This window comes from Ictalurus punctatus, chromosome 12 (genome assembly GCF_001660625.3).
Source record: "Ictalurus punctatus breed USDA103 chromosome 12, Coco_2.0, whole genome shotgun sequence".
Classification (NCBI taxonomy): domain Eukaryota; kingdom Metazoa; phylum Chordata; class Actinopteri; order Siluriformes; family Ictaluridae; genus Ictalurus; species Ictalurus punctatus.
Genome location: NC_030427.2, coordinates 19,190,997 through 19,206,153, shown reverse-complemented (window position 1 = coordinate 19,206,153; position 15,157 = coordinate 19,190,997). Strand labels below are relative to the sequence as shown.

Sequence of the window (15,157 nt, the reverse complement as noted above, 5' to 3'; positions counted from 1 at the left end):
TTCAGTTTCCGAATGTGTAGTGAGCCAGGGTCCTTACCAGTGCCTGACCTGGTATACATGATATACTTGGGAGCTGATTGAGACGCACCCCTTGTTGATGAGAGAGAGACAAGAGAGAGATGACAGAATGACCAGACTGGTTTAAGCTGACAGGAAGTCTAGAGGAACTCCAATATTTGATTGAATTTAATAAGTTTAGTGCTATAATAGATGGCCTATTTAGTTGTGGTGTTACTGTTTTCTCTCTCCTTTTTTTTTTTTTTTTTGAATGTTTCGGTGTCTTTAAAAGCCCCTGAGAAACTTCAACCCTGTCAATAAGACACTAGTCTCACATGACTCGAACTCCCAGGGTGCTGCGCGGTAAACTTCTGACAGCACCGCCGGGTTGTTTTCCTTTAAATCAGCCTTTTCATGTTTCAGGTCACTGTGGAATCTACCTCGGTATATCGCGATAATAGTGTGATTCATTCCTTCACAGCGGTCAAAGTTCCAGCCCGGGTTTCATGTCAACAGCTTACACAGCCGTAGAACTTCTGTGTTATTGAGTGTGTGTGTGTGTGAGAGAGAGAGAGAGAGCGAGTGAGATAGACAGAGAGAGAGACACAACGACAACAGGTAAGCGGAGGAGACTCGAGGAGGTTCATATGTCTCCCTGTTGGAAATATCGTGCACTACACGGCGCGAGCTCTACTTTTTCACGGAAGTGTCGAAGCATTTGAGCTCCGTATATCCGCCTTCCGTCTGTAGTGCTGGTTTTGTTTTTTGTTTTGGTTCTGACGCGAGTCTGTTGGACATTGTAACATTTTGAAAGCGTAAGTTTTGCGGAAGTTCTCGGCAGCTGCAGTGGTGTTGGTGTTGGGAGATGATGTGAAAGTTACACGTCAGGACTCGGCTTACCCGAGAAAGTCTTCACCTGGTCACACGGTGAGAATCACCTTCCCCAACCATACCCTCTGTAGGTATGTCAAAGTGTGTGTGTGTGTGTATATGTGTATATATATATATATATATATATATATATATATATATATATATATATATATATATATATATATATATATATATATATATAAAACTGTGCTGTGTAACACTCATACTAATCATATGGCACTAATCCCACCATGTAAGGAGACTCTCTGCTGAGTTACTTTAATTCCAGTCAAAAAACAAAACTGCATTTTGATAGACACCCTTATCCAGAGAAACTTACATTTATCTCATTTATACAACTGAACTGTTGTGGGTTAAGGGCCTTGCTCAAGGACCCAGCAGTGGCAGTGCAGCAGTGCTTGGATTTGAACTCATGACCTTCCAACCAGTAGTCCAATGTTTCAACCACTGAGATACCACTACCATATAATATCAATATTATATCGATATATTGCCCAGTCCTATAAGGGTGTAATTATACATTCGGGTCACAAAATGATTCACATTCGTTCTTAGAATATTTTTAACAAAACTTGAATGAAGAAAAATGATGTCTGAAAAGACTCCTTTTCTCTGAATCATAAACAGTGCAAAACAATGTACATTTTTGTCTATAAACCCAATCATAGATAATTATTGATTGTGAACATAACGAGCAACAAAGCAACGCCTGAAGTGTCATTTTAACCTGATAGAGCTCCAAAGGCAGCTAAAATGCCTAGCTTCTGTGGCCTCATTTTCAGGCACTGAGCTCTTTTTAAGGTGGTTGTGTAACCATATAACATGTAATGCATGTCTGATGTTGTGATCCGGAGCTATCGTTCACTTCACAGGTGCAGATTCCCAGTAATGGTGCAGGCTTTCCACCAAAGAATGTGATTATGTGACCAGCACATTCTCTCTATATTTGAACTCTATGGCTTGTGCAGATTGTGGTCTGTTGGTGTTCAAACAGTGTAAATGCATGAGATGCATTCATTAATAGATCGCTGATTACCACAATGTGAATATTTATGATCAGAATATCTTCAAAACATTTCAGTGCTTATTTAAAGATGTTTTCCCATTAGAACATGGCCTAAATATGGCAAGAATTAAGTCTGTGTCAGCAGTTGTAGCCTGCTTATGAGCAAGTTCAAAAATTGCCTCCATATTACGATGCTTTAGCTCATTTATCTGAACACTTGAGTACTTTCTCACATGCCTGTAACGACCAACAAACATTCAAAGCACATTTTACTTGAAAACTCCATATAGTGATGCATATATGCCAGAATTAATAGGTTGAGAACTAAAATATAAGACTCAGATTGGTGGTCACAATAGTGAGTTTAAATATAAATCACAATAGACTTTTACACTAAGAGTGTAACACTGTTGCCATCATATTGCGGTTTTAACAGGGCTGAACAAGTTCATTAATTGCAAATCATAATGGAATTCACAAATAAACCCTTTCGACAGCAACAAATCTTAGAAATTCATTTGTGGAATTGCCATGGCAATTAAAAAAAATGTAAGCTGTTTCTTGTTCCTGCTGATGGGTCACAGTAATATTTATTACACACAGTGAGAGAAATCAGCAGTGAACTGCATTTCACAAGGCCTTTCAACACACCGAGAGTGCATGTTGCTGAGACAGGTCACTAGTGTAAGTGATATACAATGTGAGAGTTTAGTACTGAGTAGGTCATCAAGGTCATGACAGGTGGAGAAGTCCTTCTTTGTATTTGGCACACAAGCAATATCAGAAAGAATAATAAGAGAAATCACTCCCACGGTAATGATTATACAGTTGGTGATTGTACTGGTTGACTAGAGAGACCTCTGACAGTTTGAACAGAAATGTTTACGTAGTTTTCACTTTTCACATTGAAAATGCTTTCTCTCTCTCTCTCAATCTCTCTCTCTCTCTGTCACCTAAGCATGGATCATCACCATGTATTCAACACCCTGGAAACAGTGTGTGAGGAAGCCATCTATGCCATCTCTATGCATTCAAGTTTGCTACAGAATGATGCCACCAGTCAGTTGCTGGCAACAATGAGACGCATTCATGAACATGGGCAAGCTCTCAAGGCCCTGGTCAGTGGCTTTGCCGCAGTGTATCACCATTTTGATTTTGACACGGTCACCCCAGCAAATGGCTACCGCACCTTAATCAAGGTATGGTTAAACTCTATCTCTCTTTCTATCTAATTATTTTAGAGGCACATTTCAGGAAAAGTAGAAAGTTTCCAGTATTTATGGAAGTAACTGTAACCCAGACGTGTGACCTGTCTGGCTGAATGTCTGTCTCTCAAACATGTTTGGGCTGATTTAAGTTGCACCATGTTAATTACTTTAAAATAACAATTGTTAAATTTGTCCTTGTAAATGTTTGTTTTAGTCCTGCTCTGTGTTTTGTCTACAGGTGGTCCTGTCCTGTGTACTCCACATAATCCAGAAGGGCCGCTACATTACCTCCAACTGCGGGGGGATGTTTTTTCGTGTGGAGCACAATGCTGGTGAGATGGATGCGTACTGTATGGCACTTTGTCAGCTGCGTGCTCTTCTCTACCTGGCACAGCATTTACTCAACAACAACGAACATGGGCAGCTCCACTCGCTGGAAGACGAAGGTCTGAGCAGGAGGTTCGTCAGAGAGTACACATCTATGCACAAGGCCTGTTTCTATGGGCGTTGCCTGGGCTTTCAGGTAAGTAGCTTAGGGCCTGTGTGTGCATGTTCTGAGCGTTTATGCTTGTTCATTAATGCTTTTTTGTAATGACATACTTTGCATGTCATCACATTGCAGTACAGTGTGTACTAAGCTCTAGTTTGTATGAACAACGGGCCTGAGTATTTTAGGTGTTTTTATAACATTAGTAGTGTTAAAGCACACACATATTAGTGATTCAATGAATTCCATGAAATTTTCGTCTCTCTGTCTGCTAGTTCTCTCCTTCTCTCAGGCCTTTCCTACAGACAGTGGTCATCAGTATGGTTTCATTTGGAGAGAACTACAAGAAACAACAGACTAGATTAGGTGAGTGTAACACAGGCCGGTTCATGAACGTGGCACTAAATTGAACTGTTTTAATGGCTATATATAATTTAATATCAATCATTGAATTAAGGGTGTAATGATTTACTCCGGTCACGATTCCATTCGATTCACAATACTGATGTCACAATTTGATTCGATTTGATTCTCAGAATATTTTGAACAAATTTGAATTTGTCAATTTGAAAAACCTTCTGTGACCTCTGTTATGAAATTGTTGTGTAACTGTCAAGCCTATAATGAGTCTGCCATTGTGATCCGGAGCTCTCAGGACCGATGTGTTCACTATAAACACTTATTCAGCACTTTATTAGGAACAGCTATACACATTTATGCAGTTATCTAATCAGCCAGTCATGTGGCAGCAATGCAGTGCATAAAATCATGCATATACAGGCCAACAGCTTCGGATAATGTTCACATCAACCATGAGAAGGGGGAAAGATATGACCTTAGTGATTTTAACCATGGCATGGTTGTTGACAATAGATGGGCTGGTTTGAGCATTCATAAAAAATTCTATGTCACAAAACAAAAGTCATCTCAAACTGGTTTCATGAACATGACAATGAGTTCTGTGTTCTTCAGTACCCTTCCCAGTCACAGGATCTGAATCCAGTAAAACACCTTTAGAATGTGGCACAATGGCAGATTTGCAGCATGAAAGTGCACCTAAAAAATCTGCAAGAATTGCGTGATGCAGTCGTGTCAACAAGGAATGTTTCCAACATCTTGTTTAATCCATGCTATGAAGAACTGAGGCTGTTTTAGAGCAAAGAGAGGCCCTAGCCAGTATTAGTATAGTTTTCGTAATAAAGTGCTCAGTGAGTGTATGGATTTTTAACTCTGTGGATTGCACCGATTAGGACCTCTGGTGTCCAAACGGTATAGTTGCATTAGATGCATAATTAATAGAATGCTGATACACACTATGTGACTCGCACATTTCATTGATGCACATTCAGTTGTTTGCATCGTGATGCTTGGTGTCACATTGCATCGTTACACCCCTACCATCAGTGAATAGTCTCAGGCATGGAAGTGCGCCATATGTGGTGTATCCATTCTTTGATCTGTGTGTCTGGATGCATGTGCACACTTATTGCATTTACAGTGGGTTGTGAAAGTATTTAGACCCCTTGCGTTTTTGCACTCTTTTTTGTGTTATAGATTCAGTTTAAAATGGATTAAATTGACTTTTTTGGCCATTGAGCTACACACAGTAATCCATAATGAAAAACCAAAAACATGTTTAGAAATCTTTGTAAACTTTTCAAAAACTGAAGTCTCTCAGTTAGATACACATTCATACCCTTTATTCAGCACCTTTGACAGCCTTTATAGCTTCGCGGTTTCTTAGATACGCCTCTGCAGCCTTTGCTCACCTGGATCTGGGCAGTGTCTCCCGTTCTTCATCGTAGATCCTCTCGGGTTCAATCAGATTGGATGGGGAGCATCTGTGAACTGCCATCTTTGGGTTTCTCCACAGATGTTCTATGGGGTTCAAGTCTGGGCTTTGACCGAGCCACTTGAGCACATCCAGAGACTTGTTCTGAAGCCACTCCAGCATTGTCTTGGCTGTATGATTTGGGTTTTTGTCGTGTTGAAAGGTAAACTTTCACCCCAGTCTGAGGTATTGTGCACTCTAAACCAATAGCATGATGCTGCCACCATCATGCTTCACCGTAGGGATGGTATTACCAGTTGATGAGCAGTGCCTAGATTTTGCAAGAAGTAACGCTTGGAGTTCAGCCCAAGAGGTTAGATTTTTGTCTCACGAGTCCAGAGAATCTTTGTCCTCATGCTTTCAGAATCCTTTACATGCCTGCCAAATGCCTTTTACTCAGGAGTGGCTTGTGTCTAGCTATGCCTGATTAAACCGTCAAATATACCTGATTGATTGAGTATTTCTGAGATGGTTGTCCTTCCAGCAGGTTCTGCCATCTCTCTAGTGAAGCTCTAGTGACCATGGGATTCTTAGTCACCTCCCTGATCAAGGCCCGTCTAGCCCATTTTGTGGATTACAGAGCGTTCCTTGGACTTCATAGCTTGGTTTTTGGTCTGACATGCACTGTGAATTGTGGGACCTTATACACACAGTCGCCTTCTAAATCTTGGACTCCAGTCAAGTTCTAGAGACTATTTAGAGCTTATCTACAAACATTTATAAAACCATATTATTGCTTTGTTATTCCTGATTATTCTGTGCAGATCTAATGATCAAAAAACTGAATTAAACTATTTCATTTTCAATTGAATCTGTAATACAAAAATTGTGCAAAAAGTGAAGGGGTCTGAATATTTTCCAAGCTCACTGTATACACTTCTTTTAGTTTTGAAAGAAAGGTGCTGAGGATGTGTTAGAATCATGCAATTTGCATAGTGTTAGGGAACTGTTGAAGTCGTTTCCTATGATTCAGTAAAAAAAATAATTTATTTGTAGGAAGGGCAGCACTTTCTGTCATTACTTCTGGGAAGTACGTGGTGGATCCTGAGCTGAGGGGGGCGGAGTTTGAACGCATCACTCAGAACCTGGATATGTATTTCTGGAAAGCCTTTTGGAACATCACTGAAACAGAGCTGATATCAGTTAGTTGGATTTTTTGTGGCTCCTTTTATTGCATTTTGGAAACAACAGTCATTCAATCACACCAGTGTTTCTCAATCGTTTTATTAACTTCCTGAAACCAAGTCTCACAGTCTAAATAAATTAATTGCTCACTACATTATCTGTGTGCATAAGTCCTACATTAACATATAGTACTAATATTGCTTAATATAATTCAGTACTCCTATCACTTGAGGACTCAATTCCATAAGTAATAGATAAAATCTATTTAGCCTGACTTTAAGCATGTGACTGCATAACAAATTTAAGATTCCTAGTCTAATGTCTTGATGTGGCACAGTGCATTCACATAATACACTATATGGCTAAGAGTTTGTGGACACCTGACCATCACACTCATGTGTGCTTGTTGAACATCCATTCCAGATTTGTTCCCCCTTTGCTGTTACAATAAGCTCCACTCTTCTGGGAAGGGTTTCCACTAGATTTTGGGGCGTGGCTGTGAGGATTTGTGTTCATTCAGCTACAAGAGCATTAGTGAGGTTGAGGTCAGGTACTGATGTTGGGATGTCGAGGGCTCCAGTTTCAGTTCATCCCAAAGGTGTTCAGTGGGGTTGAGGTCAGGGCTCTGTGCAGGACACTCGAGTTCCTCCACCTTCTTCCAACCTTAACACACCATGTCTTCATGGAGCTCGCTTTGTGCACTTGGTGTCATGCTGGAACAGGTTTGGACCTCTTAGTTCCAGTGAAGGGAAATTGTAATGTTACAGCATTCAAGCACATTCTATACAATTGTGTGCTTCTGACTTTGTGGCAACAGTTTTGGAAGGCTCCTATATGGGTCTGATGGTCAGGTGTCCACAAATCTAATTATCAGAAAATCTACTCAGTGGTTGAACATGACAAGAACTTTTTTAGTTGCTTGGTTAATTCAGCTGAATATAAATTATTTGATTTAAAAAAAAAAAACTGAGGGTTGCACTTCCAGGTGTCACTAGTTGAAAGTGAGTCCCCCCCCTCCCCCCCCCCCCCTTATTGTGTGACCATACTGAGTCTCAAAATAAGGAATGTACTTGAGGAGCAGAAGTTACTGTATATTATTTCAATGTATATACAAAGTGGTCGTGCCATAAGGCCAGTAGTGATTGTTATCTCTGTTTTTAATCTCACTGTCCCTCCAGAGTTTAGCGAGCATCAGGTCACATGCTGTGCAGGTGAATTGTACTCTAACAATTCCAGGTGAGCCACTGAGTTTACCTCTAGCCTCAGACACAAGTCTCTCAGTCACAGTGACGCCTCCCATTGCCCACTGGGGGCCGGGACCCGTTCAAGTACGCCTCATCTCTCACATACTCCGCCAAGGACAGGTTCGTCGTGACACTCTGTGGTTGTGGTTGTTTATGTGTATATTAATACAGGTCAGATCATTTTGATTCACCAGGTGACCAAATTCCACTGACGCACTACCTCTTTCTCTGCAGGATAGTGCTGAGTTGCTCTCGTTCACTCAGTCTGAGGGATCTCAACTCTCTCTTCCTGTAGGCCTCAGGCCTCAAAGTGGCCCCCTCTCTCCATGGCTCCTCATCCACTTTCATGGGGGTGGATTTGTGGCTCAGACCTCTAAATCACATGAAGTATGCTAAATCTGTTTGTCTATAGAGAGAGATTTTATTTGAGTGAATTATTCTCTTTGAAGGAAAGTCTCTGTATGTAAACTGTTCAGTCTTGGTATGATGTCCACTTTCAGTACTCAAAATATCTCGAAAGCTAAACGTTGGCTTCCTGTACCTATTATTTATATCAGTCTTTAATTTCTCTGATTTCTAGAGTTACCTAAAGAGCTGGTCAAAGGATTTGAATGTGCCCATTCTATCTGTGGATTACTCACTGGCTCCTGAAGCCCCCTTTCCTCGGGCTCTGGAAGAATGTTTCTATGCTTACTGCTGGGCTCTAAAGAACTGTCAATTACTGGGTACAGAAATGCATGCAAAAGATAAAAACATAAATGAAACACAATTTTCATAGTGTTGAGAGATTCATAAACTTGACCTCCAATATTTTCTCTCAGGCTCGACAGCAGAACGTGTGTGTCTAGCAGGAGACAGTGCTGGTGGGAACCTATGCATCACTGTCTCTCTGAAAGCCATGTCTCACGGGGTAAGAATCCCTGATGGCATCATGGCTGCCTACCCAGCGACACTCCTGACAACTGATGCCTCACCATCACGGTTTCTCACGCTCATCGACCCAGTGCTACCTCTTAGTGTGCTTTACAAGTGTATCAATGCATACACTGGTAAGACCATCACTAACTGCATATCTGGATCCTTAACTTAGAACCATGACCCGATATTAACCTTTGTGTTCATGACTTGTAAGCATATCTCTTCCTTATCAGGTATGGATAGCGTGTCCGTGCAGCCCAGGCAGCAGCTGGACAGTGTGAGCGCTCTGGGACGGGACACTGCGCTTTTTCTTGAGAACATCACACAAGGAGCTTCCAGCTGGCTGCAGTCGCTGCTTGACCGCACGTCTACCTCACCTGCTAGATTATCCGATGGGTCTCAAAATGCCGTGCCTCATTCTGCTGACATGCTGCACGGCCTGATGGAATTCCCAGAAGGCTTTGAACCTCTGCGCTCTGGGTGTCTGGCAGAGATTCATATCCCCTGCACTCCTATCATGAAGAACCCATTTGTATCTCCTCTACTTGCACCTGACAGTCTCCTCAGAGGACTACCACCTGTACATCTAGTGGTAAGGACCAGAATGAAGGTAGTGTGAATGTACTGAGAGTATAGAGTAGGGTCCAAACATCTGAGACCAAGAATAGTTTTTGCTCCTTGTATAAAGGTTAAAGATTATTTAATAATTTAGAGTCTTGCACTTTATGATACAAGTTGTTGCCCCAACCCCTGAACGTCACTGTATGTTTGTATTGTATTCAGCTTCTACAGTGGATATAAAAAGTCAACACACCGCTGTTAAAATTGCAGGTTTTGGTGATATAAAAACCAAGATAATTCATACAGTAACCGGGTTCTACAAGTGTATGCACTTCTTCCAGTCTTCCTTGCAAAAATGTTCCAGATCTATCAAATTGCAAGGGGTTCTCCTGCGCACAGCCCTCTTCAAGTCATACCACAGTGTTTTGGGAAGATTTATATCTGATTTCTGATTGGGCCATTCCAAAACTTCAGTCTTCTTCTTCTGATGTCTTTCCTCTGTTGACTTGGATTTTGGTTATGGGAGGTGACATTTTTCATCTTCAGCTGTCTAACAGAGGCCTGCAGGTTTTATGCAAAAATTGATTGGTATTTGGAACTATATCTTGATAAGAGCTCCAGTCTCAGCTGCAGAGAAGCGTGATGCTGCCACCATCATGCTTCACTGTGGGAATGGTGTTCTTTGGGTGATGAGCTGACTTGTTTTTGAGCCAAACATATCTTTCAGAATTATGCCCAAAAACTTCTCCCTTGGTCTCATAAGTCCACATGGTTTGGGGTGATTTAGGCAGGCTTAGATTTGTTTTTCATGAGAAAGGGCATCCGTTAGACCACCTACCTCCACAGCCCAGTCATGTGACGAATGCGAGAGATTTTTGTCCCATGTAGGGGGTGACCAGTACTTGTGAGATGTTCCTGCAGCTCCTTTAATTTTGTACCCCTATCCTGATGGATACCTTTCGACAATAAACTCTTTGCGAACCATGGCTGCAGCAGTCAGATGAATCCAAGATGATGTCAAGAAAATCCTACAGAAACAGCTGATCTTTTAATTTATGACAGCTGTATGATAATTACTTTTGAACACGAGTTTGAATGTACTTGGTTAATTCTGAGCACAATCACATGCCACAATGTAAAAAAAAAAAAAAAAAGTGCACACTTATGCAACTAGGTTATTGTACGTTTCTTTCTTTTTTTGAATTTTGTTGGAGTCTGTATCACATTAAATGTGGAAATGTATCTGACCTGATTTATTGCAGTTTTACTGTTTTACACACAGTTTTAATAAGAATCTTTGGGGGTTTTATATCCACGGTAAGCTGCTTTGGGGGAAATAAATCTGTCAGAGGAATATATCCAAATCCAGCAGCATATTCTTATTAGAGCATTCAAATACATGAATATGAAGAGTGGGGCAAATGGCTTACAAATTTAGTTCACATAATCGAATGATTCCAATAATCAGAAGCATAACCATGACAAAATATAAGTAGAGACTGCAGGAAGAAAGAAATTAACTGTTGATCACTGACCATCTTCTATAGGCTTCAGCGTTGGATGCTCTGCTGGATGATTCTGTGATGTTTGCCAAAAAGCTGAAGAGCATTGACCAACCGGTGACCTTGACTGTAGTGGAGGACATCCCACATGGCTTCCTCAGCCTATCACAACTCTGCAAAGAGACTAAGGCTGCATCGGACATTTGCGTAGCACGAATCAGAGAAGTGTTTGAGCAAGACATACCACAATAAAACTCTCTTAACAAATAAACCTAATGATCATAGTACTAATAAGCTGACAAAGCAACGTTGTGAGAAGGAAAGAGGTTGATGAGGAAAAAATGTAAAGAACTGTGGGGGGTGGGAGGAATTAGACTTTTAAACATACCTCAAAATGGCACACCTTCATGTTGTAACTTGAAGTACTGAGGTTAGGAGCCTCAGCACTGTGAAAGTACTGCAAAAGAGAGACTGTTTTTACTGTGCGAATTTCAGAACAAGCTAACATGTTTTACGTCTATTTATTTCTTAATGTTCTACAAATTCACATGTGCCTCTTTGGTCATTTCAAACATTTCTGAACTTTGTGTTTTGCCATCCCTCCTACCCAGAAAGCATGGCCAATTTTACTCCCTTGAGACCCAGTCATGCATGGCTCAGGTGGATGATTTTGTGTAATTGAATGTCATTCACACCCTGAAATACTTGAACGAAAGATTCCACCCCTCTCGTATGGCCTTGCGAGCTACAATATTTGCAAACAGCTCATCTTGAGTGTAAAAAAAAAAATGTTACGTGGGCCTCATGTATCAAGCTGGATACGAACAGATTTATTTGTAAATATTTCATACAAGCATTTACACAAGAAATTTGGTCTTCATGAAAATCCTTTAAATTCAGAAAAATGTTCCTGCTCCTGAGTGTGTGTAAATTTATACATACAGTGCTGTGAAAAAGTATTTATTGATTTCTTCTGTTTTTGGTATATCTCATACTAATTTTTCTCAGTAATTAAAATCTAAGATAAAATGGGAGGAACGGTGGTTTAGTGGTTAGCGCATTCGACTCACCCCTCCAGGGTTGATGGCTCAATTCTCACCGCAGCCCTCTATGTAGCGGAGCTTGCATGCTCTACCCGTGCCTCTGGAGCTTCCTCCGGGCATTCCGGCTTCCTCCCTCAGTCCAAAGAATTGCAATGCAGGCTGATTGGAATGTCCAAAAGTGTCCATAGTGCATGAATGGGTGTGTGAAAGTGTGTGTGATTGTGCCCTGCGATGGATAAGCTGTACAGAAAATGGATGGATGGATCTAAAAGAAAACAAAGGCAACCTGAGTAAACACAAAATACAGTTTTTTAAATGATATTATTTATTGAATCAAAAAAAGTAATCCAATACCAACTAGGCCTGTGTGAAAATGTATTTGCCCCCGTAGTTACTAATTTCCCAAATCTATGAAGCTGCATTCATTCAGCTGGACTAGACACAACCAGGCCTGATTACTGAAAACCCTGTTCAAGCAAATCAACACTTAAGTAGAACTTTTTCAATAGCATGAAGTTGGTTATAAGGTTTTACCCAGTAACACACAATGCCAAAGTTGAAAGAAATCCAAGAAATGATGAGGAAGAAGGTGACTGAAATACATCAGTCTGGGAAGGGTTACAAAGCTATTTCAAAGGATCTGGCACTCCAAAGGACCAACGTGAGAGCCATTATCTCCAAAATGGAAAAACTCGGCACAGTAGTGAACCTTCTCAGAAGTGGACGACCTTCCAAAATTCCTCCATGAGCAACTACTCATCCAGCAAGGCACAAAAGAGCCGACAATATCAAAGGACCTACAGGCCTCTGTTTTGCATCAATAAAGGTCACTGTTCATGACTCCACTATCAGAAAGACACTGGGAAAAAATGGCATCCATGGAAGAGTGGCAATGTGAAAACCACTGCTAACCCAGAAGAACATTAAGACTCGTCTGAATTTTACTGAAACACACCTTGATGATCCTCAAACCCATTACATCTGGCATAAATCAAACACAGAATTCCACAAAAAGAACATCATACCTACGGTCAAGCATGGTGGTGGAAGTGTGATGGTGTGGGGATGTTTTGCTGCTTCAGGGTCTGCGCAACTTGCAGTAATTGAGGGAAACATGAATTCTGCTCTCTACCAGAAAATTCTAAAGGAGATTGTCCGGTCTACAGTCCATAAATTGAAACTCAAGCGCAACTGGATTATGCAGCAAGACAGTGATCCAAAGTATAGGAGTAAATCCTAGTCCTAGAAGTAACTGAAAGATTAATCTCCAAGATATCAGAAGCGTTTGGTTGCAGTTATTGCTGCTAAAGGTGCCACAACCAGATTTGAAGTTGAAAGGGGCAATTAGTTTTTCACATTGGTGGTAGGTGTTGGATAACTTTTTTTTTTGCTTCAATAAAAAATTAAAAACTGTATTGTGTTTACTCAGGTTAACTTTGTTTTATGTTGTGGGTTTTTTTTTTTTTTTTTTTTTTTTTTTTTTTTTTTTTTTGAAGCTCTGAAACTATTTAGTATGAGATGTACACAAACAAAAGAAATCACAGCATTGTAAGAAGAGTGACTAATGTAAACCGTTTAGATCTGGAGTATACTGTCGAGGTTAAATTGCTTTTAATGTTTACAGCGTTTAGCAGATGTCCTTATCCAGAATGACTTAAAGAGCTTTGGGGTCTCGATCAAAAATACATCCTCATGCTAGTTCCTTAGGTCATGGACAGAAAATATGTTCGAGAATTTTATTTTATTATTGGTATTAATCAAAGAATATTAAATAGAGAAGGAAAGCCAACACAAGCCGCTAAATTTAGACAAATAAAACGAACCCATTCAATTATGAGAAACGAAAATGGCACAGTATAAACAAATGCCTCAGTTGACAGAAGACTTGGCACTCACTTATTATAACTAATATTATTAAATAATTATTTTAGCATAGAAGTGAGTCAAAATAACCTCTACTACTTTCAGCCTTTACTCTGATTGTTCATTTCGTGCTCCCAGTTGTCTGTGCAGTTGAGCTTTTATGGAGTTTTGTGGGCGTCACTACATGCATCTTAGCTGTGTAGGAAACACGTTTTGAACTTTACAGGTGATCAGCAAACGCACGCAAGTGTGAAGAATATCAGGCTTTCTGAAACTTACATTTATGGAAATGTTTTTTTTTCGGTTTGGCTTACCGAAACATTTACACACAATTTTACTAAATGATAAATGAGGCCCAATGTTTTGTTTGTTTTTTTGTTTGGTTTTTAATAGCATTTTGCTAATGTTCCCTGTTCGTAAAGTTAATATAGAATAAGTGGTGATAAAAGATGAATTTAACTCCATGTCTTTCGAGGCTAAACTGATTTAAGACATTGAAGTGTAATGTGCAATATGTAAATCTGATATTAACACTTTAACCTGGAGTGTATCAGCTAAAAATGGACAAGGATTTGTAGAGTTAATCTCTTTACATGGATTTTCACAAATGAACAGATGTCTGAATTAGATATAACAGACCAAATTTGAATGCATGCACTTGATGTTTTTAATTGTTTAACATGTGCAAAAAATAAATCTGCATACCCAAAGAGATTAGGGTGCACCTGCTTTGGTATGGCATTAATAATGAATTTGCTGTATTGAACTACCTCTTAACAGGATTATAACAGCCACTTATTTTTAATCAGCTGGCAATAGGTCTCTGGTAATATAAAGAGTGTTTATATTTCTTCACATTTTTAAGGATTGAGGACAACTTCAGTGTGTTTCATGGTTTCAGGAATGTTTCTTCCTGTCTCTCATCTAATAAATATCTTTTCAGACATGCTTTGAACACTGTCTTTGTCATTTTTGCTTGTTTTTTTTTTTTGTTTTGGTTTTTTTGTCAAACATAACAGAAGATTCCCAAATAATTATTGATATATTTTAATGATCTGCAGTGGAGGAGGCTACATGATGCTTAACACTTACAATGACACATTTTATTCCAAACAATCTGCAAATTTGTGTTGATCTTGGGGGAATTTTTTTATATATAAATTTATTTATTTATAATAAATTTGTTATTTAAGAAGAAGAAGGTGGTATTAAATAAAACGTGAAATTAAGTAAGTTGACTGAGAAATAATTCTTTTTTTTTGTTTGTTCTCTTAAAATTTCAGTAACAGTAACCGGTATTTCTGACCATTTCTGTCGCACATAAGACTCAGGAGAAGTTTGAGGTTTATTCACATCAGCAAAAATCCACAATCCAAAATCACCATCATAAATCAGGCAAAAGTTCAAAGCACAAACATTCAGAGTAAACCCATGAGAGTAGTCAGAATACTAGGTAAGGGTCAAGATATACAAGAGAC

The 15,157-nt window shown here is 39.7% G+C and overlaps 1 protein-coding gene across 3 annotated transcripts; it reads left to right on the top strand.

Annotated features, from left to right (window-relative positions):
* The first annotated feature begins 326 nt into the window (after nucleotides 1-326).
* On the top strand, nucleotides 327-14,634 carry lipea (lipase, hormone-sensitive a). 3 transcript variants are annotated; one of them, XM_017481220.3, is made up of 11 exons: nucleotides 327-955; nucleotides 2,856-3,096; nucleotides 3,344-3,628; nucleotides 3,868-3,958; nucleotides 6,420-6,565; nucleotides 7,727-7,912; nucleotides 8,027-8,179; nucleotides 8,373-8,517; nucleotides 8,614-8,841; nucleotides 8,944-9,302; nucleotides 10,819-14,634. In XM_017481220.3, exons 2-11 carry the CDS (start codon nucleotides 2,857-2,859, stop codon nucleotides 11,023-11,025), a joined length of 2,040 nt encoding a protein of 679 aa, XP_017336709.1. In that variant the 5' UTR covers nucleotides 327-955; nucleotide 2,856; the 3' UTR covers nucleotides 11,026-14,634. The 3 variants fall into 3 exon arrangements, with proteins under 3 accessions (XP_017336709.1, XP_017336710.1, XP_017336708.1); XM_017481221.3 differs by having other exon boundaries at nucleotides 328-924; XM_017481219.3 differs by having other exon boundaries at nucleotides 328-959.
* Nucleotides 14,635-15,157: the final 523 nt, after the last annotated feature.